Genomic DNA, 25,025 nt, shown 5'->3' on the forward strand with positions numbered 1-25,025 from the left:
GTATGTGATCTGAAATGCAAGTCACTGAGGAAACAAAAATAGAAAGAAAGACAAAAGTGAAGAAGAACCAGAGCAAAGCTACAGTCTACAGTACGAGAGGATATCGAATTTACTGCAGAGAGTATCTGTCCACCATAATGGTGTGTATAATAGTGGGTGTGTGCATGCACACACATGTAAATTGGGGGTAACACTTTATAACTACACAAATGAAGCATTAGTTAAGTATTAGTAACTACTGAGTTCATCATCTGTACAGCAAGACATGCACCAGTGGTTAGTGAGTGTGTTAACGGATGTTTATCAATACTTATTAATACTGCAGTTCATGATTAGTTCAGGTAGTACTACTTGTTAGGTAAGTATTTTGTGTGAGCTCATCTAAAGTGAGGACTATCTATGTCTTACAAAGCATTTACACATGAGACTGAAAGATCAGTAGCACCTTGAGACGCACAAAAGTCTAAAGGATCGTAAGACCCTTCAGAAAGTGTAAGTACATGATTTCAAACATGGTCTAGTTATTACTTGTGTTATTACAGAGTTTGCAAAACATGTTCACTCTTATTTCCATTTGTTCTTGTATTCCTGTTATTTTAGCATGTTTGAAATAAAATCAATCAATCAATCAATCAATCAACAAACTATTTACATGTACATTTGTACATGAATTAATCATGAACTGCAGTATTAAGTATTTATAAAACACCTATTAACACACTCCCTAACCATTGGTGCATGTCTTGCTGTACAAATACTTTACAAATGATTAATTCAGTAGTTACTAACACTTAACTAATGATTCATTTGTGCAGTTATTATAGTGTTACCAGTGTTGTGTATGGGGGTGCTTCTGTGAATGTGTGTGTGTGTGTTGGTGTGTGTGTGTGCCCATCAAGTATATGTTTGCCCATTTTATCAGCCAAAATAAAACCGTATGTGGAGACAGAAGTGAGTCGTCCAAATTAGAGGGACGACAACATGGACGGGTGCAGATGCCCCCCCACCAACGTCTCCAAGAGGGAAGCGTCTGAATTCCTGATAATTAACCAGTGCCCAGAGGTCCTGAAAGAGGCCGCTTTCCCACGGGCCACAAGAAAACCATGAAAGCTCGCAGAGCCCAGGAAAAATAAAGTCCAGCCTTGAAAGAGAATGGGCGGGCAGCTTTAAACATGCAGGGATCCATCTCCACATCATTCAGTGGGATTCGTTTCAGTACACATGATCGATGCCTGGCTCTGGAGTGGACTTGGGGAAAACGTCAAGTTTCTCATGTGAGGAAAAGTAAAAGCGTCTCTCTCGATTTATGAAATTTTCTCACGCAGAGAAACCTCACCACCTTTTTTATTTTCCATATTCCTTCTGGCATGTTCGATTCCCTGTTCTCCTAACACCACTTGCAAATGTGAGCAGGCACATGGCTCCTACGTACATCATGTTGTTAAATATCCTAACTAGTTACGCTTCTCTTCATCACGGAGGTCCAAAGTATAACCTTTTTCTTTTTTGTGCGCTTTGCTTCTACATGCATCTTCTTCCTTGTTCCCTGTTTTTCGGGGGGGGGGGGGGTCGCCGCAGTGGATTTTATACTTTCTATCTGTACCCTGTGAGGGAACAGCACCAATGACGGTCGCCGTTAGCCCTGGCCTTGACCAATCCAGTAGTGAGTCTTGGCCGATCCGGTACGGTCTTGTCATCTGCATGATGATGTGGCACACACACATGCCTATCACATGAATCATCACTCACAGCCCGGTTATCGAGGATACTGCAGACGTTTACGTTGTGGATGAAGGTATATACTGGTTTTACACATGAAACAATCCCATGGCTCAGTGGGACTGGTTGATGCTAAAACCTATGATATGCTGACCTCCTGCCCGCCCTGCTGCTTTTTCCTCAGCGGTTCCATACCTGCACCATGGGACTGTTCCAGTTCTCACTCAGTCCTGTGAGCACTGTTGGAAAAGGTAAAGGAAGCGAGTGCACGGTTCGGTAGGCCAATGGCAGTAGTTTGGCAGTGGGTGTACATCAGTGAATTCTGGCTGAAATAGAGACAGAGCGGGCGATGAGACAGAGCTGAACGATGACGCACTCCATGTGCACTGTCACACGCGACCAGCAAGGACACGACAATATGAAGTCGTGTCCTCTACTGACGCATCGGAGTGTGTTAGGAATGGATATCAGGTCCCGCACACTTCCACGTGCATCCTTTGGCACGTGTTGCTGACCATATCTTTCTACCTGCAGGTTTCTCGGTGCCATACGGTGCACGTGGACGCTCACGCTAGTTCCCCGAGGGAGCCACCTGGTACAGCTGCACAAACAACCCGACTCCTGCGGGACCAACTAACTGCCACGGTGGAAAACATTACATCTACCAGCTCCCCACCAAGGAAGCTTGCCCAGTATTAGTCTCCCTGTGACACCGAACCAAGCCTACAGCAACACCGAGACTTCAACCACGTCCCTCAGCGTTGGGAGTGTAGTGGTTTAATTCCGCAGCCCTGCCCGAGTGCCCACCACAGGGGCATTTTGACTCTGAGAATAAATACGCAGAGTTGTGGAGTGAATGGGCAGGTTTTGGAATGACAGCTGTGACCTTTATTTGTTGACAAGGTCTCGGAGAGCAAAAGGAGATTCAAAGTTAGACTGCTAGGGCATAACGTAACGCCCGAGTACAAGTCAGCACCCGTCCACCGCAGGGGAATATGAACGTCAACTCAAACTGTCTCAAGTTCACTTTATAGTCTACTCATAAAAGTACCATGTTCCTTCAAATGCAGAGAAACTCATGTGCCCCGCCTCTCTCAGCCCTTAAACGTATATACAAGGAAATAATGAACAACAACAAAAACAATAAATAAGAAATCAGAACTCCCACAAAATAATAAATCACTGAAGTTATGTAAGGGGCCTACTCTTCATTGTTCTGAGCGCTCGGGGGTAAAAACCGTCTCTGAGGAGGCTGGTCGGAGCTCTGATGCTCTGTAAGCGTTGTCCTGAGACAAGGAGGGAGGACCGACCATGTGCAGGGCGGCTGGTGTCCCCCATCATACTTTGGGCCTTCCTTCTGAAACGGGTGGTGTAAATGTCCTGAAGCTGTGGCGGAGCCTTTTTTACTGTCCTTCTCAAGCTGCTTGTGGTCCTTCTCAGTCAGGCTGCCAAAACCACACCAAGATGCTTCCAGTAAGGATGCTCTCTATGGTAGTCTGACAGAACTTGACCAGGGTTTTTGTGGACCTTCTGGTACCTGCTCTCACTGTCTGAGCTCTGCCTGTCACAAATTCATCTAACCACGTACAGATGAAACCACACAGACCTAGGTCCCTCAGCTTTAACACCAATTCAGATGGTACCACTGTACCACCTAAATTGGTGTTAAAGCTGAGGGACCTCGGTGTCTCTTTTTTCCTCTCTGTCTCTCAGTCACCTTTTTGTGTTTCCTGCCCCCTCTTTCAATTATCCACATCTTTAAGTTCTCGCCACATTTCTGTCTCTTTTCCTCTGTCTTCTTTGTTTCACTTGCTCTCATTCTTTCTCCCCCATCTCTTCTGCTCTCTGCCTCTTTCTACCTCCCACCTCCTCCTCTCTCCTTTCTCATTATCTATTTTGCATCTTTCTCCCTCTCTCTACCACTCTTTCTCTCCCCCTCTCATTCTCACACCTTCTGATAAGTATATGGACGCATCCCCTGTGCCCCCGTCTCCTCCTGTCCCTTCTCTCACTCTCCCCAACAATAAATACTCTCTCCATCCCCATCTACGACCTCTTCCTCTCTTGTTCCACCCTCTGTCTCTCTCTCTGCCAGTCCTCCATCCCATCTGGCTAATGAGCAAACCGACACAACCTGCCTCCTTTCCACGGCCCCTGCATCTTGATCTCCTCTCACTCGCTCCTCTTGCTGATGAGCATATGAATGCACCTCCTCCCTCTCTCCCTGCTGCTCCGGCTCAGCCCAGGGGCAATTTTCACACAAGGCTGATTGAATTCATTCACTTCCCCTCTTCTCCTTCACCATGCTCTGTTCTTACCCACGGAAGAGAAGCGCAACACAGCAAGGTCCCACCATAGCATGCGCGCGCGCACACACACACACACACACACACACACACACACACACACACACACACACACACACACACACACACACACACACACACAGAGCTAGGCACACACAAATAGAGAACCACGAATAGAGATCGACACGCATACACAAAAACACGCCGAGAGACACACACATGCAAATAGAGACTGCAAACACTTACTCGGCGTGCACATGCAGACTTGTGTGAGCACACGCACAAACGCACATTGGCAGCGGAAAAATGAAGGTCGAGTTCACGCCCAAACACGCAAGTGATTTTATGGAGATGAGGAGACAGCGGATGGCAAATGCATACATGCATGAAAGTAATTTGGACATGCATCAATACGCACAGACACGCACGCACACACACACATACACACACACCAGAGTTCACACAAAATACACTTGTCCTTATGAAAATGATAAACTAGAAAAAGGCGGATATATGTGTGTTTAAAACATACGTGAAGGGGGTGTCCGGGTAGCGTAGCGGTCTATTCCGTTGCCTACCAGCACACAGGGATCGCCGGTTTGAATCCCCGTGTTACCTCCGGCTTGGTCGGGCATCCCTACAGACACAATTGGCTGTGTCTGTGGACGGGAAGCCGGATGTGGGTATGTGTCCTGGTCGCTGCACTAGCGCCTCCTCTGGTCGGTTGTGGCACCTGTTCCGGGGGGAGGGGGAACTGGGGGGAATAGCGTGATCCTCCCACGAGCTGCGTCCTCCTGGTGAAACTCCTCACTGTCAGGTGAAAAGAAGCGGCTGGTGACTCCACATGTATGGGAGGAGGCATGTGGTAGTCTGCAGCCCTCCCGGATCAGCAGAGGGGGGGTGTAGCAGCGCCTGGGACGGCTTGGAAGAGAGGGGTAATTGGCCGAGTACAATTGGGGAGAAAGGGGGGGGGCACGTGAGGATGTATGACGAGGTGCACACACACCACAGACGCTGTATCACAGCAAGCACGTGTAACTGCTGCAGTACCGGCGGTTGTGTTTAGAGCCGTTAGGCCAGGTGTTGTGTGACGGCGAAGGGAGACAGAGAGAAGCAGGGGTAACCAGCACCCACCAGGCTCATTTGAACTTTTGACCTCAAGTCGCTTTCCTAAAGAAAACCCATCACCCCTCTGCGCCCCCAAAAAACACTCACGCACAAATGCATTGGCAGGAAAATACACACATACATACAGACATATACGAACACACTCAAACGCTGAGGACAGGGTGGGTCACAACAACAGGGGGTTATTAACGGTAAGGTGTTTCTCTGGTTCTGCTCCGAGCATTTTTCCAGCCGTCCACAAGGAGCCATCATCATCATCACCACTGGCTCCCCGGCAGCCATTCACACCGATGACAGGTGCCGAATGTCCTCCAGTGAAACTGGACCCGCAATCCCCTAATAGTCTCCCACAAGGTCCTTGCTGGCTGACACTATATGGATTGATACACGTCTTCGCGGTAACTGGATCAACTTCCACCAACGACGGGCACCCTCCTCAGTTTGACTGTTTTATTATTCCGACGGTGCAGCAGAGGAGAACGCTGCGGCGGTAGGCGGCGATAAATCTTGCTCCAGGAGAACTGTCGAGACGTGACTGTGTGCAGCAGTTGCAGATGTCAGGACGGGTAATGGCACCGTGGAAACACGTATTGATACGTTTGTCAGCAAATTGGGACGCTGTGGTCCAGCTACAGGGAATGATTGCACACTACAAACAACAGACGTGAAGGACGGTTGAGGTGGGCTGCAGTTGGCAGAACAGAACTGACTATAAAATATCTGGAAAGGTTCGGGTTATTAACTGGACACCAGTTTCCAGTTTGAAGACATTTTGCCGTTCATCCGCACGGCTTCTTCAGTTCTGATGCTGGGTGGAGAAACCTCATTATCTATTCTGGTGGTAGTGCCACGCCTCTTTTCAAAAGAGGAAGAGAGTGGGCGTCCGGGTAGCGTAGCGGTCTATTCCGTTGCCTACCAACACGGGGCTCGCCGGTTCAAATCCCCGTGTTACCTCCGGCTTGGTCGGGGGTCCCTACAGACTCAATTAGCCGTGTCTGCGGGTGGGAAGCCGGATGTGGGTATGTGCCCTGGTCGCTGCACTAGCACCTCCTCTGGTCAGTCGGGGCGCCTGTTCAGGGGGGAGGGGGAACTCGGGGGAAATGCGTGATCCTCCCACGCGCTACTAGGCTTGCAACGGTTTTCGGTTTAAAACCGAACCGTACGGTCCAATCCGCCCTTATGGACCGTGGGTTTTCGGTTTTGCAGTTAAAATGTGCGTGAATAGTTGACAGGCGTTTCTTACTGCCGGAGAATGGATTCTTCACTGTGTGCCTGTGTGCCGGCAGGCTGAGACAGCCCGCTGCAGAAAACCCCGCCCCACGAGTCAATATCCAATCACGGTTAGCCCCCACCCCCCAACCCCCCTTGTAACTGGAGCCGACAGTCAGGTTGAAAAGACGGCGGTAGCTCGCAGAAGCAGAAAAACAAAGTCATGGCGGGTGGAGGAGTAGAGAGAGAAAAGTCTGAAGAAGCACCGTCTTCATACAAATCTGCGGACATTTCGGGTTTGCTGTTGAATACAGCGATGAAGGAGACAAAACAGTGGACAGAAATAACACTGTGTGCTGCAAGCATTGCTTGACCCATGTCCCGCACTACACAAGTGGAAACACTTCCAATATGAGCCAGCATCTCCGCCGGCACCACCCAGATGTCTCGCTCTCTGGAAGCAGGACAGACGCACAGGTAACCGCACCAGTGAACAAAACAACCGTCTATCGGGGAGATGCTTTCCAACAAACCAATAGCGCCAACTCAGAGAAACACAAAACAATAACCCGTGCAGCCCCCGGGGGTGTTCATTGCTAAAGACATGCAGCCCTTTTCGGTGGTTGGAGATGTGGGCTTTCGTCAGCTAATGCATACGCTCGATCCGCGCTACGTTATTCCCTCCCCAACTTATTTCACCAACAATGTAATTCCTGCCATCAATGAAACAGCGCGCAAAGGCATTGAAGAGGATTTGGCTAAAACACCTGATGCCTCGCACTGACCACCGATAGTTGGACGTCTCGTGCAACAACGAGTTTCCTCACCGTGACGGTCCACTATATGTTGAATTGGGAAATGAAGAGCGCAGTCCTGCAAACTCGTCCCCCGTGTGAAAGTCATACAAGCGCTCACTTGGCAGACAAATTGAGAGATGCAGTGACTGAATGGAAGCTGGAGAGGCCAAATGTGAGCAGCATTCCAGTCACCACAGATAACGCATCAAATATTGTCAACGCGATCAAAGAAACTGAGGGACTGGGACCACAGATAGGCTGCTTTGCTCACACTGTAAACCTCGCAGCCAGGAAGGCAGTGTCAATCAACGCGGTGTCCCGCCTCCTTGGGAAAGTCAGGAGAGTTGTCACTTTTTTTTTTTAAACGCAAAACACGTACCAAAACCGAACCGAAACCGTGACCCAAAAACCGAGGTACGAACCGAACCGTGGGCTAACTGGATCGTTGCACCCCTACGCGCTACGTCCCCCTGGTGAAACTCCTCACTGTCAGGTGAGAAGAAGTGGCTGGTGACTCCACATGTATCGGAGGAGGCATGTGGTAGTCTGCAGCCCTCCCCGGACCGGGGGGGGGGGCAGTGGGGTGATTGACCAGATACAATTGGGGAGAAAAGGGGGGAAGCAAAAAAAAAGAAAAAAGAAAAAAGGAAGGGAGTGGGGACAGCCTTTTTGAGCACATGTTCCTGTGGCATGCTCTGAACGTGACATCACCGTCCCTGCAGAGGTGGCCTGGGTGAGACTTTAACCTCGTCTGGATATTCTACCACCTGGATGAGTGAAATGAATCTATATAAAGGCATATCTGAAACAACAGAGAAGTCGCGACACTGAGCACAAAGAGCAGAGGGTCTATCCCTGTCAATGATGGTGGAGCGAGCAACAGAATAAGAGCAACCGTCAAACAAAGAGAGATATCAAACGTATAAAAAGTAGCTCGTGTGTGGTGCATCTTTAATTTTTTCAGTAGACGTCTTCAGACGTCTCTAACCTCATACGAAAGATGACAACAAATGAGAAACCAGAGAGAACACGGACAGTAACTCACCCGATTTCACCATCTTTCTGCTCAGATGAAAGAGGGGTTGCAGCAGTATGAATACTGGCATTGGATATTGCACCAACAGCAGGGTAACATGGAGGGTCGGCATCTGAGAAGTCACTCAAGACTAAAATCCATCCATTATCTAACCGCTTATCCTGCTCTCAGGGTCGCGGGAATGCTGGAGCCAATCCCAGCAGTCATTGGGCGGCAGGCGGGGAGACACTCTGGACAGACCGCCAGGTCATCACAGGTCCCACACACACACACCTAGGGACAATGTAGTACAGCTGGTTCACCCAACCTACATGTCTTTGGACTGTGGAAGGAAACCCACGCAGACACGGGGAGAACATGCAAACTCCACACAGAGGACGACCCGGGACGACTCCCGAGGTTGGACTACCCAGGGGCTCGAACCCAGGACCTTCTTGCTGTGAGGCGACCGTGCTAACCACTGCACCACCGTGCTGCCCCCAAGACTAAAATGTGATAGTAAAAGCCATGAGTAACATGTCAGTGTCATTTACTGCATTTTGGCTCATGGGAACCAGTATTTTTTCGAAAGTGGGAAAAAAGATGATTACATCTCAATTATTTTGTCCACTGACCTTGAACTTGTGGCGTAAAGCTGCAGGGTGATATATCGGATTGGTATTTGGTATCTGTCGATACTTGAAGACCCAGAACCCATATCAGCAGTGAAAAGGGAACACTGAGGCATCCCTAGATTAAAGAGTACCAACACTTTTAAAATGCTGGAATGGAGCCGTTTTTAAAATGGTAACACCTTGGTTCTTCCCTAGCAGTACAGAACTGAAGTAGTAATAATGATTACTACTATAAGCTTTGGGTGGCAGTTTATTTCATGCTTTACCGTTTCTTGCTCAACACTAATCCACCTGCAGCATCAGTTTATTAACAAACATGAGTTTCAGTTTATCCTTTGTATTCTTATTGACTCTCTAGGTCTTAGAGTCAATAAGAATGCAATAGACTCTTCTAGAGTCTAGCAGATGGCCTAAACACACACATACAGACACACTTGCACGTATGAAGTACATGCGCACACAGACACAGGCACACAAATGTGCCACTCATATTTCAGAGCCTTTCAACAGTAAAGAATTTAATGCCACTCTCTCCTCAACTCACTCGGCCTGCAAATCCATCTCCATCACGCTGACTCCAGCACTCGTATGTCACTGGATTCACTCTCCATTAATTCTGCCTCTGCATGGACTTCAGCCTCTTCCAGAGACCTGCTGTTCATAACTTCACAGCTGTGATACGAATGCTCCGGGGTTACAAAATGATGGTGGAATCCTTGTGTCTCTACTGCTCCTTGCACATCAAGGATGATGTCTGGTGCAAGGAAAAAATAAATCAGAGCTACCTTGTTCATTGTGAAATCTGCTGGTGAGAATGAGTGCGTGACCAATGACCATCAACGATGTCATACAATCCAAAGCAGAAGATAACCGGCAAAATGAGAGCTATCGACCAATATAAATGCTCAGCATCTTGTCCTTCATGACAAGGAGAGGATATCCGAGGAGGATATCTGGCTGAGAATAGCATTACTAAAAAAGGCCTCAGATTTTCCCACCTACATCTTGAATCATTTTCTGGAGTCATCGTGGCAGAGTTTCACTTCTCAGATGAAAACGTGAAACTCATCACGCTCTCCACTCTGACACATGGGAGGACCAAATATTTTCTCTTTCTGTTTTCTAAAAGCAAAACCATGAGCTCATCGTCACCGCTGACTGAACTCGATGACTCCATTTGTAAGCAGCAACATGAGGAGAAAACAAAGCACAACATGAAAAAGTAAATTATCGTGTACTGGAATTGGAGTGCATCACTTCTGTGCAAAGATTTCTTGCACAAGATGCCTGCACTGTCACATCTCATGTTCATCTCAGATGTAGCCTGACGTACGGAGATCTTCCTCAAGGACACACAGAGGACAGTTGTGAGAGGGAAGTGAATTTCACGTTCACTTTCTGTGCCCGGATGAGGCCAAGCAGCGTTCTGGTCTAAAGTGTACCAGTCTGACCTCTGATGTAGACATCGGGATGGCAGTGCTTTAGAGGTCAGACCGGTACTGGGAATGCACTGCGTACATTCAGAAGGGACATGTGCACTTTGCACAATATTTCCTGAATAGGCAATGCGTTTATGGTTGAGAAAAGTGTAGCGCATTCATATAAAAGGTGAGCATTGTATAGGAAAATGCACATTCTGTGTGAGACTGGATTTAACCCCCAGTTTATAGATATATATCTTTCCAGAATGGTTGTTTGAGAGTATTACATCATTGCAAATATAGTGCACCTTTTTGTGTTACTTTGTGCACATGTGTCGATGTGTATGTGTGTGTGGTTGTCTTTTTGATCGTTTCTATGTAAGACATCAGAAATGTGCGCCCCCACCACCACACACACACACACACATCACGAACAGCCATCCTGTTCATCATTCACACAGCAGTGCCGGACCGGGATAAAGGAAGCAGTTAGTTTCAGCAGAATTGAAGTATAATGGATGTCAATTCATCTTACCTCCTCTCCTGTCAGGTAATACGCAGACAGCAGCCCGCCGACGTAACGGATGTTCACCTCGAACAGAGACGCCTCACCATTCTGTTGGAGAGAGAAAGAGATCAAACTCTCAAACACCATTTTCAGTCAAGGTCTCAGTATGCAGTCAGAGGAGCGCCAAGATGTGCAAGAGAGGAGATGAAATATTCATCACTAATCAACTTTCATAATCAATTGATATTTGTGTTTGTGCAGGTATTTAATAATTAAGATACTCAGGTATATTGCCCTTGAGGTAACCCAGATTTGTGGATGCAAGTCTCGCATGACAAAGTAAGTTGTGAGGGCTCTGTGGGTCAAGGGTGTGTGATCAACATTCATGACGTTCAGGTGTTGCCTGTTTGCTTTGCACTTTTAATGAATCCTCTCACACTTTTTTTTGTTGCAGCTAGAGATTTTCTGTGTTCCCTCAGTCATTTCAGCAGATATTGGTCTCAGTGGCAGCTGGCCCAGTACAGGGTGCTGGGGCGCCGCCCCCTTCAAACATCAAGAGATTAAAATCTACTTAAACATGTTAGATATCATGTAGTTGTATAATACAAATAATGATGAAATAAAAGTGTTTTCAGTCTGTTAGCACCTGTCAGCAGCATTAAATATCGGTTCAAATGGTATTTGGTTGGTTTCTGTCTGAATACATATACTTCCTGGGTGAGGGGCGCCGGTCAAACCATACCTTATGTTAGCCCTCAAACTTGCGGCGAGCAGGTGACCTGAGGCTGCTGTCTGATTGGTTTCTTCAGATTTTCCAGGGGGCGCAGTTCTGTGCACCCCAGACACTCCCACTTTTATTGGCAGCGAATTAGTATTGTTTTAATGTTTTTTGGATTTAATGTGATTGGATAGTTTCTCGTGGCTGTCAATCACGTTCACATCCACCACCACGCCTCCTCTCGACTGTCAATCATCCACCGTCTACGAACCCCGATAAAATCTATAGGCTACATTGTCCTTCTTAATAACTCTTGGAAACCACTTACAGTGATCATTGTTACACCGATACTGATCACTTTTCTTTCTGTCTTTTAAGGTCGGGTCAAGGTAATCTTTATTATCCCCAAGGGGCAACTTGTTGCACAGCCAGCAGTAAATACACTCATCATCAACGATCAACACACAAACAATTCACACAAAGAAACGTAGGATTACACAACGTTATTCAAAAGGTCAATAGCAGCAGAGACAAAGGACTTCTTAAGTCTATCGGTCCTGTAACTTGGCAGATTATATCTGTGACCAGATGGAAGCAACCTGAACTTGAACCTAACAATGGCTGATAGGGTCAGCACTGGCTGGGCCTTCCTTGTGGCTCTGACTGTACACATCGGAGAGGTCGTTTAGATTTGTCCCTGCAATTTTCCTGCACATCTTAGATTTATATTGCACTTTATCTTGATACGCACAGCGCTTCACGGTAAAGGGGAACTCACCTCAACCACCAACAATGTGCTGCACCCACATGAGTGATGCACAATAGCCATTTTGCACCAGAACGCTCACCACACATCAGCTTGAGGTGAAGCGGGAGGGATTCATTAAGCTAATTACACTGGAGGATGATTAGGCGGCCAGATGGGGAGAGCCAGGTTGGGAATTTTGCCAGGACACCGGGAAACCCTCTACTCTTTGTGATAAGTGTCACGGGATCTTTAATGACCAGCTTTGCCCCGGCTTCCGCCTTCGTGAGATTCGGCTTCACGGGATCGATAACTGCTGTTTATTCTCTAACTCTCTTCTTCTCTATATTCTCTCTAACCTCTTCATTTGTCCCACTGATTTCACTATTTTTTGTGCTTATTCACTTGTTGCTAGATTTGCTAGCTGTCTTTCTCAAACGACTCTTGTGTTAGTGGGCAGCCTTTCGTTCCTTGTCTGTTTACTAGAGCTGTGAACGAATGCCAAAAATAGGCCTCGAACGAATAACGAATATTACACACTGAGGTTCGAATGGCATTCGAATACCTTGAATTTGCATATCACCCCCAAAAATCAATACAGAGAGAGTAAGTCTATTGTAGCCCGTGTTTTTATTAACAGCATATTTATGACAACATACAACTCCAGCACATTGTCCGCACATATTAGTCCAAAAACTGTTGTTGAGCACCCCTAAACATAAAATAAATCTGACTAGGAAAAGGCCAGATGATGTTAACTAGGGCCTACTCTAAGTAACATACAAGTAAAATAAATCTGACTAGGAAAAGGCCAGATGGTGTTAACGAATTTACCGTAAGTAACATAGGCATAGTAAATTATCCATGACCCACGGGGCTTAAAAAAATAAAATCAAGAGTCCTACTCACTGTAGTAGTATAAGAAGTTGTGCTAATAGTGGTTTGCGAGAAAAACCAAAGCGTCCACGTGTTCAGACTCGAGAGCGCTCCTTTTTTTGGTGACTATGTTTCCCGCATCAGAAAAGACACGCTCAGAGCGCACGGATGTCCCTGGCACGGCGAGGTATCTCTGAGCCATCTTCCCGAGGTGTGGATATATTCTCTCTTCGATTTTCCCATTAACAGCCCAAAACCCAAAGAATTTCCATACGTAACTTCTCAGATGTTGTGGAGTATGAATGACTCTCGCAGGAGATGTGCTAGTGCTAGTGCTAGCGCTTGGGTCACAGCCAACGTTCTTCTCGGATTCCGCCATTTCCTGTGTTCTATGAGCCCGCCCGCTCGGCGTGGGAAGTGACAAGAGCTTTTTAATTTCCGGTTTTACTACGGATGTAGGCTATGCTTATTTTCATAAAATACGTTTCACGAAATCATTTATTTCCATTTAAACGTGTGTGCATTAATAATAATAATATTAAAAAGGGGGAAAAAATATATTAAAAAAATATATTACAAAAAATCGAATTTCATATTTTCATATTCAAATTCGAATATTATTACCATAATTTGAATGTACATTCGAATTTCAAATGCTATCTGACAGGCCTACTGTTTACTAGCTTCAAGCTTAGCCTAGCATATTATATTTGCAGTCAAAGCAGCCCCATTAAATGATGGTGTGCGGTGACTGTTCCACAGTTACAGATAAGCTGTCTCTACTAGAGAAGTGTCGGTGAGTTAGAGAAGCTTCTTTCTGCTAGTATTGCATTAGATGTAATGGGCACGCCAGATAGCTCTGGGCTTGACAGCAAACCCGCTATCGTGCTAGTACTAGCTCAGCCTTGTCAGCAGATATGGCAGAGTTCGTCTCTGTTTTCCGACCCGAATGATCCCCGACTCCCATGCCTGAGTTCTGAAGTAGCAGAAAGAACCCCCAGCTATACTGAAGAGGCTCACAAATCTCATGACCACTAAAAATGACAAAAGAGTGTCAGAACGAGGACAAAGCCCATCAGCCTAAGATGAGTCATTGTTACTTCAATCTCTTGCAGTCAAATAAAAGAATAACTTGGTACTAGTGAAAATAAAATGGGATAAAACCAGCAGGGTGGCACACAACACTTAACTGCTACTGCTTGTCTCAATTAGTCCTGCGCCAAAGGTACAGGAGCGTAAATGCATGTATCCCCGAAGGTCTGCGCTCGCTGGCATGTACTGGGTCTAGAATTGCCAGTTATCCAAGTAACGGAATACTGCCAGTCACTTAACAGTCATCAACGAAGTGATCATTTTGAGTCTTTTATGAGGGAAAATAAAATATGATAAATAAACAATTTTCACACCTAGAGGTGTTTTGTAATCTTTTTATTTCTTGTTATTTGCATCATTTGTTTTTGTCTTTTCTGTTGTCTTGCGTAGTCATTAGTTGGATAATTATTTGATCTTGTTAATTCTTAGTTTTCCTCATCTTGTGCCGTGTGATTTTAGTGTTTGCTTTAAAGAAAGATAAATAAATGATTAAAAAAGAGAAAAAATATTTCAATGTTATTTCTTTTTTCCCCCAATTACTCCCATTTACTTACTGAATGGCAGCACCTCATCTCCAAAAATCTTAAAATCCGCCACTGAATTCACCAGATAGCCTAAAGCATCATAGGCTTACTTTCACTTTCAGGCCTCAGCCTGCCGTTACTAACAATGCCCTTTAGACAACGCTGTGCGATATGACTATTACCTGCACTTTATTATCAAATTCCGTTTCCGGTGTGGGAAGATGGCTGCACGAATTCACGTTTGCAGCGGCCTCACCCAGTACCGTCCATGCAGTGTCTTTTTCCACGTCTGCATCTAAGTTTTGTCTTCCTTTGATGGCCGGGAGAGCTGGCGCTGGATCGGCTGGGAGAGCAGGGCAGACCAAGCTAACTGCTAGCCCAAGCAGACCCGCAGTTCCGATAACACCGAGGGCGGTCTGACGGCGGCCTCACCTGGCGTTGACTGTGATGTGTTTGATGTCATCGTGAGGAGTGTGGGGAGGTGTGTTGAGGGTGTCTGGCTGGGAGAGCTTGGTCTGCTTTGTCTGGTGGGCCTGGGGACCACTGCCCCTGCCTGGAGCTGCACTCGAGGAGGAATCGCTGAGGGCGGTCTGACAGGATGCGAAAATGGGGTGGCCTAAGCTAACTGCTAGCCCATGCAGACCGGCGGTTCCGAGTCATCCTGGCTGGCGTTCGTTCCCTTGGACAGTGATTTTTTTTTGGTATAGTTTGGATATATGCGTTTGTTTGGATATATGCGTTCTTGTGGTTTTTGGATGCATTTTTGTCTTTGTCTTGTACTGCTGTGGGCTGGGGGAAACGGCATTTCATTTTATTTCATGTACGCAAGTGCATGAAGTGAAATGACAGATAAAGTGCTCCTGATTCCTGATTGACATATTTGAAGCAGCTGATATTTTGTTACACTACAATAGCCAATAGTAGGCTACTGTCTGTCACTCAATTAAACCCAATAAAGTAGAAACGTTTCCCATGTCATTATATTATACTTTTTAAATAACAGTATACATGTCAATTAAGACAGTCATAAACAAAAAAAACTGGCTTGAACTGACTGACTCCACTCTTTTCTTTCAGTTAGCCAGCTGTAATGGGCGGACGTCTCTCCAGAGAAATCAAACACTGCTGCCAGACGCTCTTAATAAAGCCTGGCCAGGAGGTCAGAGCGTTGTGATAATGTTCCCTGCCAGGGTTTTTCCGCTTTTGTCTGGGAGTCGCTTACACCTACAGGAGAGTATTGATCAAATCTGATCTAAACACGCTGTGAGTGGGCTGGACTTTCTGTCCAAATACATTCTCATATATTTTCGATATTTCCCGTATCTTTTTCTTCTTCGCTTGCTTGGCAGTTTAGAGTTGTAAGCCACTGGACTGATGGTCCACTGTCGTCCTCTGTCTGTCTGAGACGTGAGGCTGGTTTGATAGCAGATCAGGGATTGAGACCATTATTCACTTATTGCAGTAGTTCCAGAATGGTGTGCTGTGACACACTGGTGTGCCGTGGGATTTTGTGACAATACATTATCACTGCAATATACAACTATACAAGAAGTTATGAATGAATTTTTAAATTTATGACATCACTACTTTGTACGCACTCATTTCCCAACGTTCTTCTTCTTTCAGCTTGTTCCCTGTTTCCCAGGGGTCACCACAGCGGATTTTATTGTTACACTGTGAGGGCACAGCATCAATATGGCGGTAATTGTTAACCCGGGCTTTGACTGATCTGGTATGGAGCCTCGACCAATCCAGTATGGTTTTGTCAATCTGCATAATGATTTGGCAAAATGTTATGTTGGACGCACTTCCTGACACAACCACTAACCCTATGGATGGGGGGCACAGAGGTAAAGCGCTGGATGTCATCCCAGTATCCATGGACTTGCGCCCATGCCTGTCAATGTCCCAATTCAGAGGCAAATTCTGTACCCTAAAAAAAATGTCTTTTAAGAATTGTCAAATGAACCCCACTTTTCACCGTTCGCGCAGTTGTCGGATGGCAGGAATTATTAGTGTGACACATCAAAGGCCCTGATTGATGGCTTATTTTTTTCCCCACCCACACTCCAGGAACTCTGCTTCTGATTGGGTAGTACACGTTGCCTCCATTGGTTAGGGTTAGCCAATCAGAGGCTGAGTGAGGAAGCGTCTTCCCCAAGTGTGGAAATGCCTGATTGACAGCCATTGTGAAGGAGGACAACACTGAAAAAGAGAAATCCATAAGGGGGAAAATTGATCCCTTTCTTGGCCAGATCTAGCCCTCCGCCCTCCTCCCTCTCACACTCACTCACTCACTCACTCACTCACAAACACATGCACTTTTGTCTCTCACACATTTTAGTTCCATTACCTCATTTTTCATGAGTTGTTTGTCAAATTTTATGTGGCATCAGTGAATAAAAATAGATGTTTGCAGAGTGATAACATGTTAAAAATGCTATTTTCCACAGATATGAATACAGGTGTGGCTTGACATGTGTTTTTATTTTTATTTAATTACTTTATTGATCTCTGTGGGGAAATTCTTCTTCTGCATTTAACCCATCCTAGTTGTGTAGCTAGGGGCAGTGGGCAGCCACTGTGCAGCGCCTGGGCAATGCTGGCTTGCTCTTTGGTGTGGCCTTGGGCACGAAAGGTTTGAAAACCACTGAGTTACTGGATATGAACTCTACCCTACGCTAAAAAACTAAAAAACAAAAAATATTTAATTTCAGTCAAACAAAGCTTGGTTGTAAAAAAAAAAAAAAAAAAAAAACCTTGTCTGAATTGTCAAAATAAACAGAAAAAAACGTCAACGTAAGCTGCAGGCTGTTTTAATTGGTATGTTTAGCCTTCTTAACATTAGCACTGTGATTTAAGGTCAAGACAAGTGAACTGCCAAATGGGAAAAACGCACAGCAAGTTTGTACCAAAATGCCTTACAAGGCACTGACAAACGTAGTCTGTAGGTTTTACATCGAAACTGTGTTGACTTTTTGAACAGAAAAATGTTCTCCCCGGGGGCGTCCGGGTAGCGTAGCGGCCTATTCCACTGCCTACCAACACGGGGATCGCCGGTTCGAATCCCCGCGTTACCTCCGGCTTGGTCAAGCATCCCTACTGACACAATTGGCCATGTCTGTAGGTGGGAAGCCAGATGTGGGTATGTGTCCCGGTCGCTGCACTAGCGCCTCCTCTGGTCGGTTGGGTGGGGGAAATGGGGGGAATAGCGTGATCCTCCCACACGTTACATCCCCCCTGGTGAAACTCATCACCGTCAGGTGAAAAGAAGCAGCTGGTGACTCCACACGTATCGGAGGAGGCATGTGGTAGTCTGCAGCCCTCCCCTGATCGGCAGAGGGGGTGCAGCAGCGACCGGGACGGCTCGGAAGAGTGGGGTAATTGGCGGGGTACAATTGGGGAGGGGGGGGGGGATAAAAGAAAAAAGTTCTCCTTATTTCATGCATGTGGTCACTCCTCAGTATAGATATATTCTCAGGTAAATAATAAGTCATGCCAGTATTTTGCTTGCTTACACATGTAAGACAGACGATAAGGCCGTCCACATGAGAAACCCTGCACCAACACGTATGCACGAATATTGTCACAGTGCTTGTGTTAAAAACTGTGCAAAAAGGAAACAGAAATCAATGTCATTCACTGTATGAGTCCCAAGATGTTGCAATGGTGCATGCATATATGCAATTCACCAAACTGTGCTTGGCTTGTGAAGGCCAATTCAAAGTCAGAACACAAAAGGATCTTTTTTAGTTTGCCAACATCACGCACATTTTTTCTCCTCCCCTTTGCATTTGCAGTATGGAATAAGAAAAGAGACATTTAGTGCCACATGTGTCTCTCAGAGTGATGCAATATGTCACTGTAATTACTGCCTCTTACACAGGCTGAACGTAGGAGCGTTCTGGTACTTATTGACTCGGGGACCTCTCGAGAGGGAAATTGCCATCTCAAGAGCAGATGATAAGGAAGCTGTAATTGGGGACCAGAGAGGCCAATTACCTTGACTCTGAGGCTTGCATGAAGAAGGAAAGTCACTGGCATCTGTTCAGTGTTATCATTTATCTATACGTGTATGATCTTTTGACGAAAATGGATTTCAACTGTCATTATTTCATGTGCAATACTTTGACTTTTGTTTCAGTTATGCCTAGTTTCAAAAAAATAAAATAAAAATAAAAATAGACATGTACCTATCCATTATCCGAACCACTTAGCCTGCTCTCAGGGTCGCGGGAATGCTGGAGCCTATCCCAGCAGTCACTGGGCGGCAGACAGGGAGACACCCTGGACAGGCCGCCAGGCCATCACAGGGCGCCCCCCCCCCCACACACACACACACTCATACCTAGGGACAATTCAGTAGAGCTGATTCACCTGACCTACATGTCTTTGGACTGTGGGAGGAAACCGGAGGACCCGGAGGAAACCCACGCAGACACGGGGAGAACATGCAAACTCCACACAGAGGACGGCCCGGGACGACCCCCAAGGTTGGACTACCCCGGGGGCCCGAACCCAGGACCTTCTTGCTGTGAGGTGACCACATTAACCACTGTGCCATCGGGCCGCCTACAGACATGCATGTTAGGATTAATACTCCTGCCTGTGCTCCGGAGCAACGCAATGGAAAGAAGAACTGGAGTTGGTCCCCGGGTCCTACAGCTGCCCACTGCTCCTATACGATAGGATGGGTTAGATGCAGAGAACACATTTGTTTTAAGAATACAATGACAAATAGTGGCTTTCTTTCATCTTCCTTTCTTAGTTCACGCAACACAAATGTAGCCCTGATTCTGCCCTCCCCGACAAAAGCCCCAGATTAGAGGGAAATTCTGTGTTGGCTCAGCAGTCGCAAATCCGCGCTTGAGCGTTATGTGTGAACTGTTCAAAAATGTGAGCCGAGTAGCTCACTGATGCATCGCAGGCACATCCCAGGTATCTAGCAGGCTAAACATCTGGACCTGCTGGGGAGTCCAAATCCTGTGGTGTGAAACATGTTGTGATCTGGTAGTGACTGGCAATGAGGGTGGCGACAATTGTAGAAATGCATCAGTGTTCACTCTATCGAAACTCAAAAAAAATCCACAGTGGTTATTTGGAGAGTGACTCCGTCCATGGTGAAGATGCCAGTCAGTACTATGTAGCATGACTCCATAAGGTCTTTTTTATTTTTTGTTTGATCCCCCCCCTTTTTTTTCTCCCAAATTGTATCCGGCCAATTACCCCACTCTTCTGAGCCGTCCCGGTCGCTGCTCCATCCCCTCTGCCGATCCAGGGAGGGCTGCAGACTACCACATGCCTCCTCCGATACATGTGGCGTCGCCAGCTGCTTCTTTTCACCTGACAGTGAGGAGTTTCACCAGGGGGGACGTAGCGCGTGGGAGGATCATGCTATTCCCCCCAGTCCCCCCCCCCAAACAGGCGCCCTGACTGACCAGAGGAGGTGCTAATGTAGCGACCAGGACACATACCCACATCCGGCTTCCCACCTCCAGACACGGCCAATTGTGTCTGTAGGGACGCCCCACCAAGCTGGAGGTAACACGGGGATTCGAACCGGAGATCCCCGTGTTGGTAGGCAACCGAATAGACCGCTATGCTACCCGGACGCCCCTCCATATGTTCTATATGTATAAATCGTAATTTATTCTTGGGAAAAAATACCAGATTTCAGCTTTAATTGTAGAGTAATGGAGAAAATCAAAAATCACATGAAATTTGAAAGAAGGTGATATCCCCGAAGTTTTAACACGTTAGTTTGATTCCTAAATCTGATCAACTGTGTTCTTCAGCTTACATTATCATGCTGAGCACTGCTGCCTCAAGCGATGGGGTTTGGTTTGTATGTAGTCCACAAACACACAAATTAGGTCATTCACAGACTTTCGACTGCATGTGTGAGTTTGCCAGGTAATTCAGGACACCTTTTGTGTCCTGATTAATTGTATGATAATTGTGTCAACAAAACACCCACTGCACGTTGTCCGTCTTTGGAGAGAGATCCCTCCTCTGTTGTTCTCCCTGATATTTCTCCCCGTTAAAGGGTTTTAAAAAAAATTTTTTTAGGGAGTTGTTCCTTATCCGATGTGAGGGTCTAAGGACAGGATGGTGTGCTGCTGTAAAGCCCCATCCATCCATCCATCCATCCATCCATCCATTATCCAAGCTGCTTATCCCAACCAGGGTCGTGGGGATGCTGGAGCCTATCCCAGCAGTCATTGGGCAGCAGGTGGGGAGACATACTGGAAAGGCTGCCAGGCCATCACAGGGCCAACATATAAACCCACACACACACACAGACCTAGGGACAATGTAGTACGGCCGATTCACCTGACCTACATGTCTTTGGGACTGTGGGAGGAAACCCACACATACACGGGGAGAACATGCAAACTCCACACAGAGGATGACCCGGGACGACCCCCAAGGTTGGACTACCCCGGGGCTTGAACCCAGGACCTTCTTGCTGTGAGGCGACCGCGCTAACCAATGTGCCACCGTGCCGTTTAAAAAAAAAAAAGTAAAAAAGTAAAAGTATAGTTACTTTATCATAATGTTTACTCAAATAGAAGTAAAATAACTTGTAACTACTTGAGTAAGAGTAAATAAGTATCTTGCAAAAAAACTACTCAGGTCGTGAGTATCTTCATTGGATGCAATTTATTACGTCAATGTGAAAGTGCAAAACAGTTAACAATTGAGACCTTCAAGAAGAAAGAAAGTCGACCAGGGGCCTCATGTATCAATCGTTACTATGGGCAAATGTGTTCTTACACACCCATGGGATTTTTCTAACCCTGAAGTTTGTCTCAGAGGCCAGTGTAGAACCCGGTGTCTAAACCCGAGTTTAGACACCGGTTGGCTAACACTGATGTCTTTGCAGGCCTGGGTGATTGCTCGTTGCAAGAGGTAGACAATAGGTGTTAGGAGGAAGGAATTACAAATAACCATCATGCTTTGCTGCTGTCGGACAATCTTGAGGGCTAGAAAATTCCATGGGTGTGTACGCACAACTTTGCCCACAGTAACGATTGATACAAGAGGCCCCTGGTCCTTATTAACAATGTAAGACAGTGAGTTTCTCAGTAAATTTGCATTTAGGTTTAATAGGGTATGTGTATGCAACATTAGTGGGGCCCTTGAGGCCAATTTGTAATGTTGGGCTATACAAAGATAACTGACTTGACCTTGTCATCACTTGCCCCCAACACTCCCATTCATGCCAAATGGGATTAAGTTCTTTTTGTAGGCGAACCAGTCCTTCTCTTACACTTTTTTATTTTTAAATAACTTTTGTTAATTGGTTTTTGGAATGTACATACAGGTGAAAATATAAACACAAATATGACAAAGTTGACATATTACAAGTGAATACGTTGAGAGAAACCATTAACAGATAAAAAAAAAAACGGAAAAAAACAAAATCGCATCACTCATAAAAACACAGACTAATGAATACAATATATGACATACTAGGGATATTGCCACACCACATCCTCCACATCTACGGATATTGTGATCACCCATGTCACCTTAATCCAGATTAATTTGGAGAGTTTTAACTAAAGGGGAGAAAGTTTCCCAGATTCAGGTAAATCTCTTGGATGCTCCTCTCAATGTAACATGGATTTTCTCTAACTTGGCAAAATATAAAACATCTTTGAGCCAGCGGTTAGAAGGAGAAAATAGTTTAGACTTCAAGTGTGTGAAAATCAATAGTCTACCTAAAAGAGTGACAAAAGCTACGACATTTTTCCTCACTTTTCATGGGGAAAGTGACGACCAGGTCACCCCTAAGACAGCAATGAAGACATCCGGCTTGACATCTTTCTCCAGCACTTCAGATAATGTTCTGAAAATAACCGTCCAGTATGAAACCAATTTAGCACAAAGCCAGAACATGTGCAATACATGTGCTGGCAAATGCTGACAGTGCAGGGGGCGTCTATTCCGTTGCCTACCAACACGGGGATAGCCGGTTCGAATTCCAGTGTTACCTCCAGCTTGAACAGGCATCTCCCATGTGCTACATCCCCCTGGTGAAACTCCTCACTGTCAGGTGAAAAGAAGCAGCTGGTGACTCCACAAGTATCGGAGGAAGCATGCGGTAGTCTGCAGCCCTCCCCGGATCAGCAGAGAGGGTGGAGCAGTGACTGGGATGGCTTGGAAAAGCGGGGTAATTGGCCAGATACAACTGGGGAGAAAAAGAAGCTTAAAAAAAAAAAGTTGACAGTGACAATCTTAGATAGGCTGTATTATGTGCACTAAGTGCAGTCTAATAATTTGCATTGGATAATACCACGACGAGGGCAGATAGACGGCTCTTGCACTCTTGAAGCAAGTAATAACGGTGGTGTTACTGAAGAAGTCAGATGCTGCCCATCTCCTTTAAGTCAGCAACTGGTGACATTTCCTGAATCAAAAGTGTCAGTCCGTCTGGCATGGTGGTGAGGCTGAGATGTCTTGGCAACCACGAGACGGATGCTGCATCCTGTAATGGCCCTATAAGACGGCGGTGATTAGGAACAGAGTGTGTATTTGTCATCGGTGATGGCGGCACTCAGCGAGACAAGGCCCAGTGATGGGGGGCAGTAATGCTGACAAAGACTTTGCTGATCTTTCGCTGCCTGATACGAGTTCCATAAATCACTCCAAAGGCTTTGTGTGAACAGTTCCATTCATACTAATGGGCTATTTGCAGTCCCCGCCAAGAGCAATGGAATTTAACACACGCTTTGTAGAATTTCATTCAAATTGCTTTTTGATTCATTTTTGTATTTTAACTTGATGATTACTGGCTTAAGAGCAGCAGTTTCTGAAACGTGATTTCTGTGCAAGAGGCAACTGTTAAGATTTACATTCCAGAAAACCAGAGGACATCGATTTATTCAGCAAATGAAGTAAAGCCCGGGGCTGAGAGAAAACACAACTCGAACCATTACATTGTGTCACCTTGAGTAAAATAAAATGACAGCGGTACAACAATTTAATCTCCACACTGTAAAACCAAAACCATCAAAGAGGGGATTTAAACAAATCCAAAGTCAAGGTTTTATTTTCCGAAGAACAAATTAATAGGAACTAATGCATTCACAGAAAAAGCGTGGCAGTGGCAAATCTGATTCCACAGCTGGCTGTATGGTTTCTCAGAGCAGTTTCTTTGCATTACAGCAGTCAACATAACTGGAGGTAAAATCTCTGCTTTGACACGGTTACTGGTTAGAGATTTTTGCCCATTTCAAAGAAGAAAAAAATCATACTCCACAGATCTCATTTGTACACTTTTATCATTTATCATTTGTTAAACATTTTGAAACCATGACAGAAGATGTGGGTAGATAAAATATAGTCATGTTCCACTTTCACTTTACATAGGGTCAAATATACACTATATTGACAAAAGTATTGGGACACCTGGCCATTACACCTACAGGAGCTTTTATGACATCTCATTCTAAATCCATAGGCATTAATATGGAGTTGCCCCCCCCCCTCCCTTTGCAGCTATGACAGCTTCCACTTTTCTGGGAAGGCTTTCCACAAGATTGTGGAGTTTGTCTGTGAGAATTTTTTCCCATTCATCCAGAAGAGCATTTGTGAGGTCAGGCACTGATGTTGGATGAGAAGACTCCGCTCTAGTTCATCCCAAAGGTGTTCGATGGGGTTGAGGTCAGGGCTCTGTGCGGGCCAGGTAAGTTCTTCCACACCAAACTCACCCAATTATGTCTTAATGGACCTTGCTTTGTGCACTGGGGCACAGTCATGCTGGAACAGAAAAGAGCCCTCCCCAAACTGTTCCCACAATTGTCCAAAATGTCTCGGTATGCTGTAGTATTAAGATTTCCCTTCACTGGAACTAAGGGGCCTAGCCCAACCCCTGAAAAACAACCCCATACCATTATCCCTCCTCCACCAAACTTTACAGTTGGCACAGTGCAGTCAGGCAGGTAACGTTCTCCTGGCATCCTCCAAACCCAGACTCCTCCATCAGACTGCCAGACAGAGAAGCGTGATTCGTCACTCCACAGAACACGTCTCCACTGCTCCAGAGTCCAGTGGTGGCGTGCTTTACACCGCTCCATCCCACGCTTGGCATTGTGCTTGGTGATGTAAGGCTTGCATGCAGCTGCTCGGCCATGGAAACCCATTCCATGAAGCTCCCGGCACACAGTTTTTGTGCTGATGTTAATGCCAGAGGAAGTTTGGAACTCTGCAGTTATTGAGTCAACAGAGCATTGGCGACTTTTACGCACTATGTGACTCAGAACTCGTTGACCCTGCTGTGACTTTACGTGGTCTGCCACTTCATGGCTGAGTTGCTGTTGTTCC

General features: G+C 46.0%; 1 protein-coding gene across 2 annotated transcripts in view; it reads right to left on the reverse strand.

Moving 5' to 3' along the window:
* LOC130117826 (mannosyl-oligosaccharide 1,2-alpha-mannosidase IC) overlaps positions 1 to 25,025 on the reverse strand; it is a 397,190-nt gene that overhangs the window by 126,865 nt on the left and 245,300 nt on the right. For both annotated transcript variants that reach the window (XM_056286069.1, XM_056286071.1), the window contains exon 4: positions 10,766 to 10,846. In XM_056286069.1, coding sequence (XP_056142044.1) covers positions 10,766 to 10,846 — 81 coding nt within the window. The remainder of the gene's footprint in view (positions 1 to 10,765; positions 10,847 to 25,025) is intronic.

Source organism: Lampris incognitus, chromosome 9 (genome assembly GCF_029633865.1).
Source record: "Lampris incognitus isolate fLamInc1 chromosome 9, fLamInc1.hap2, whole genome shotgun sequence".
Classification (NCBI taxonomy): Eukaryota; Metazoa; Chordata; class Actinopteri; order Lampriformes; family Lampridae; genus Lampris; species Lampris incognitus.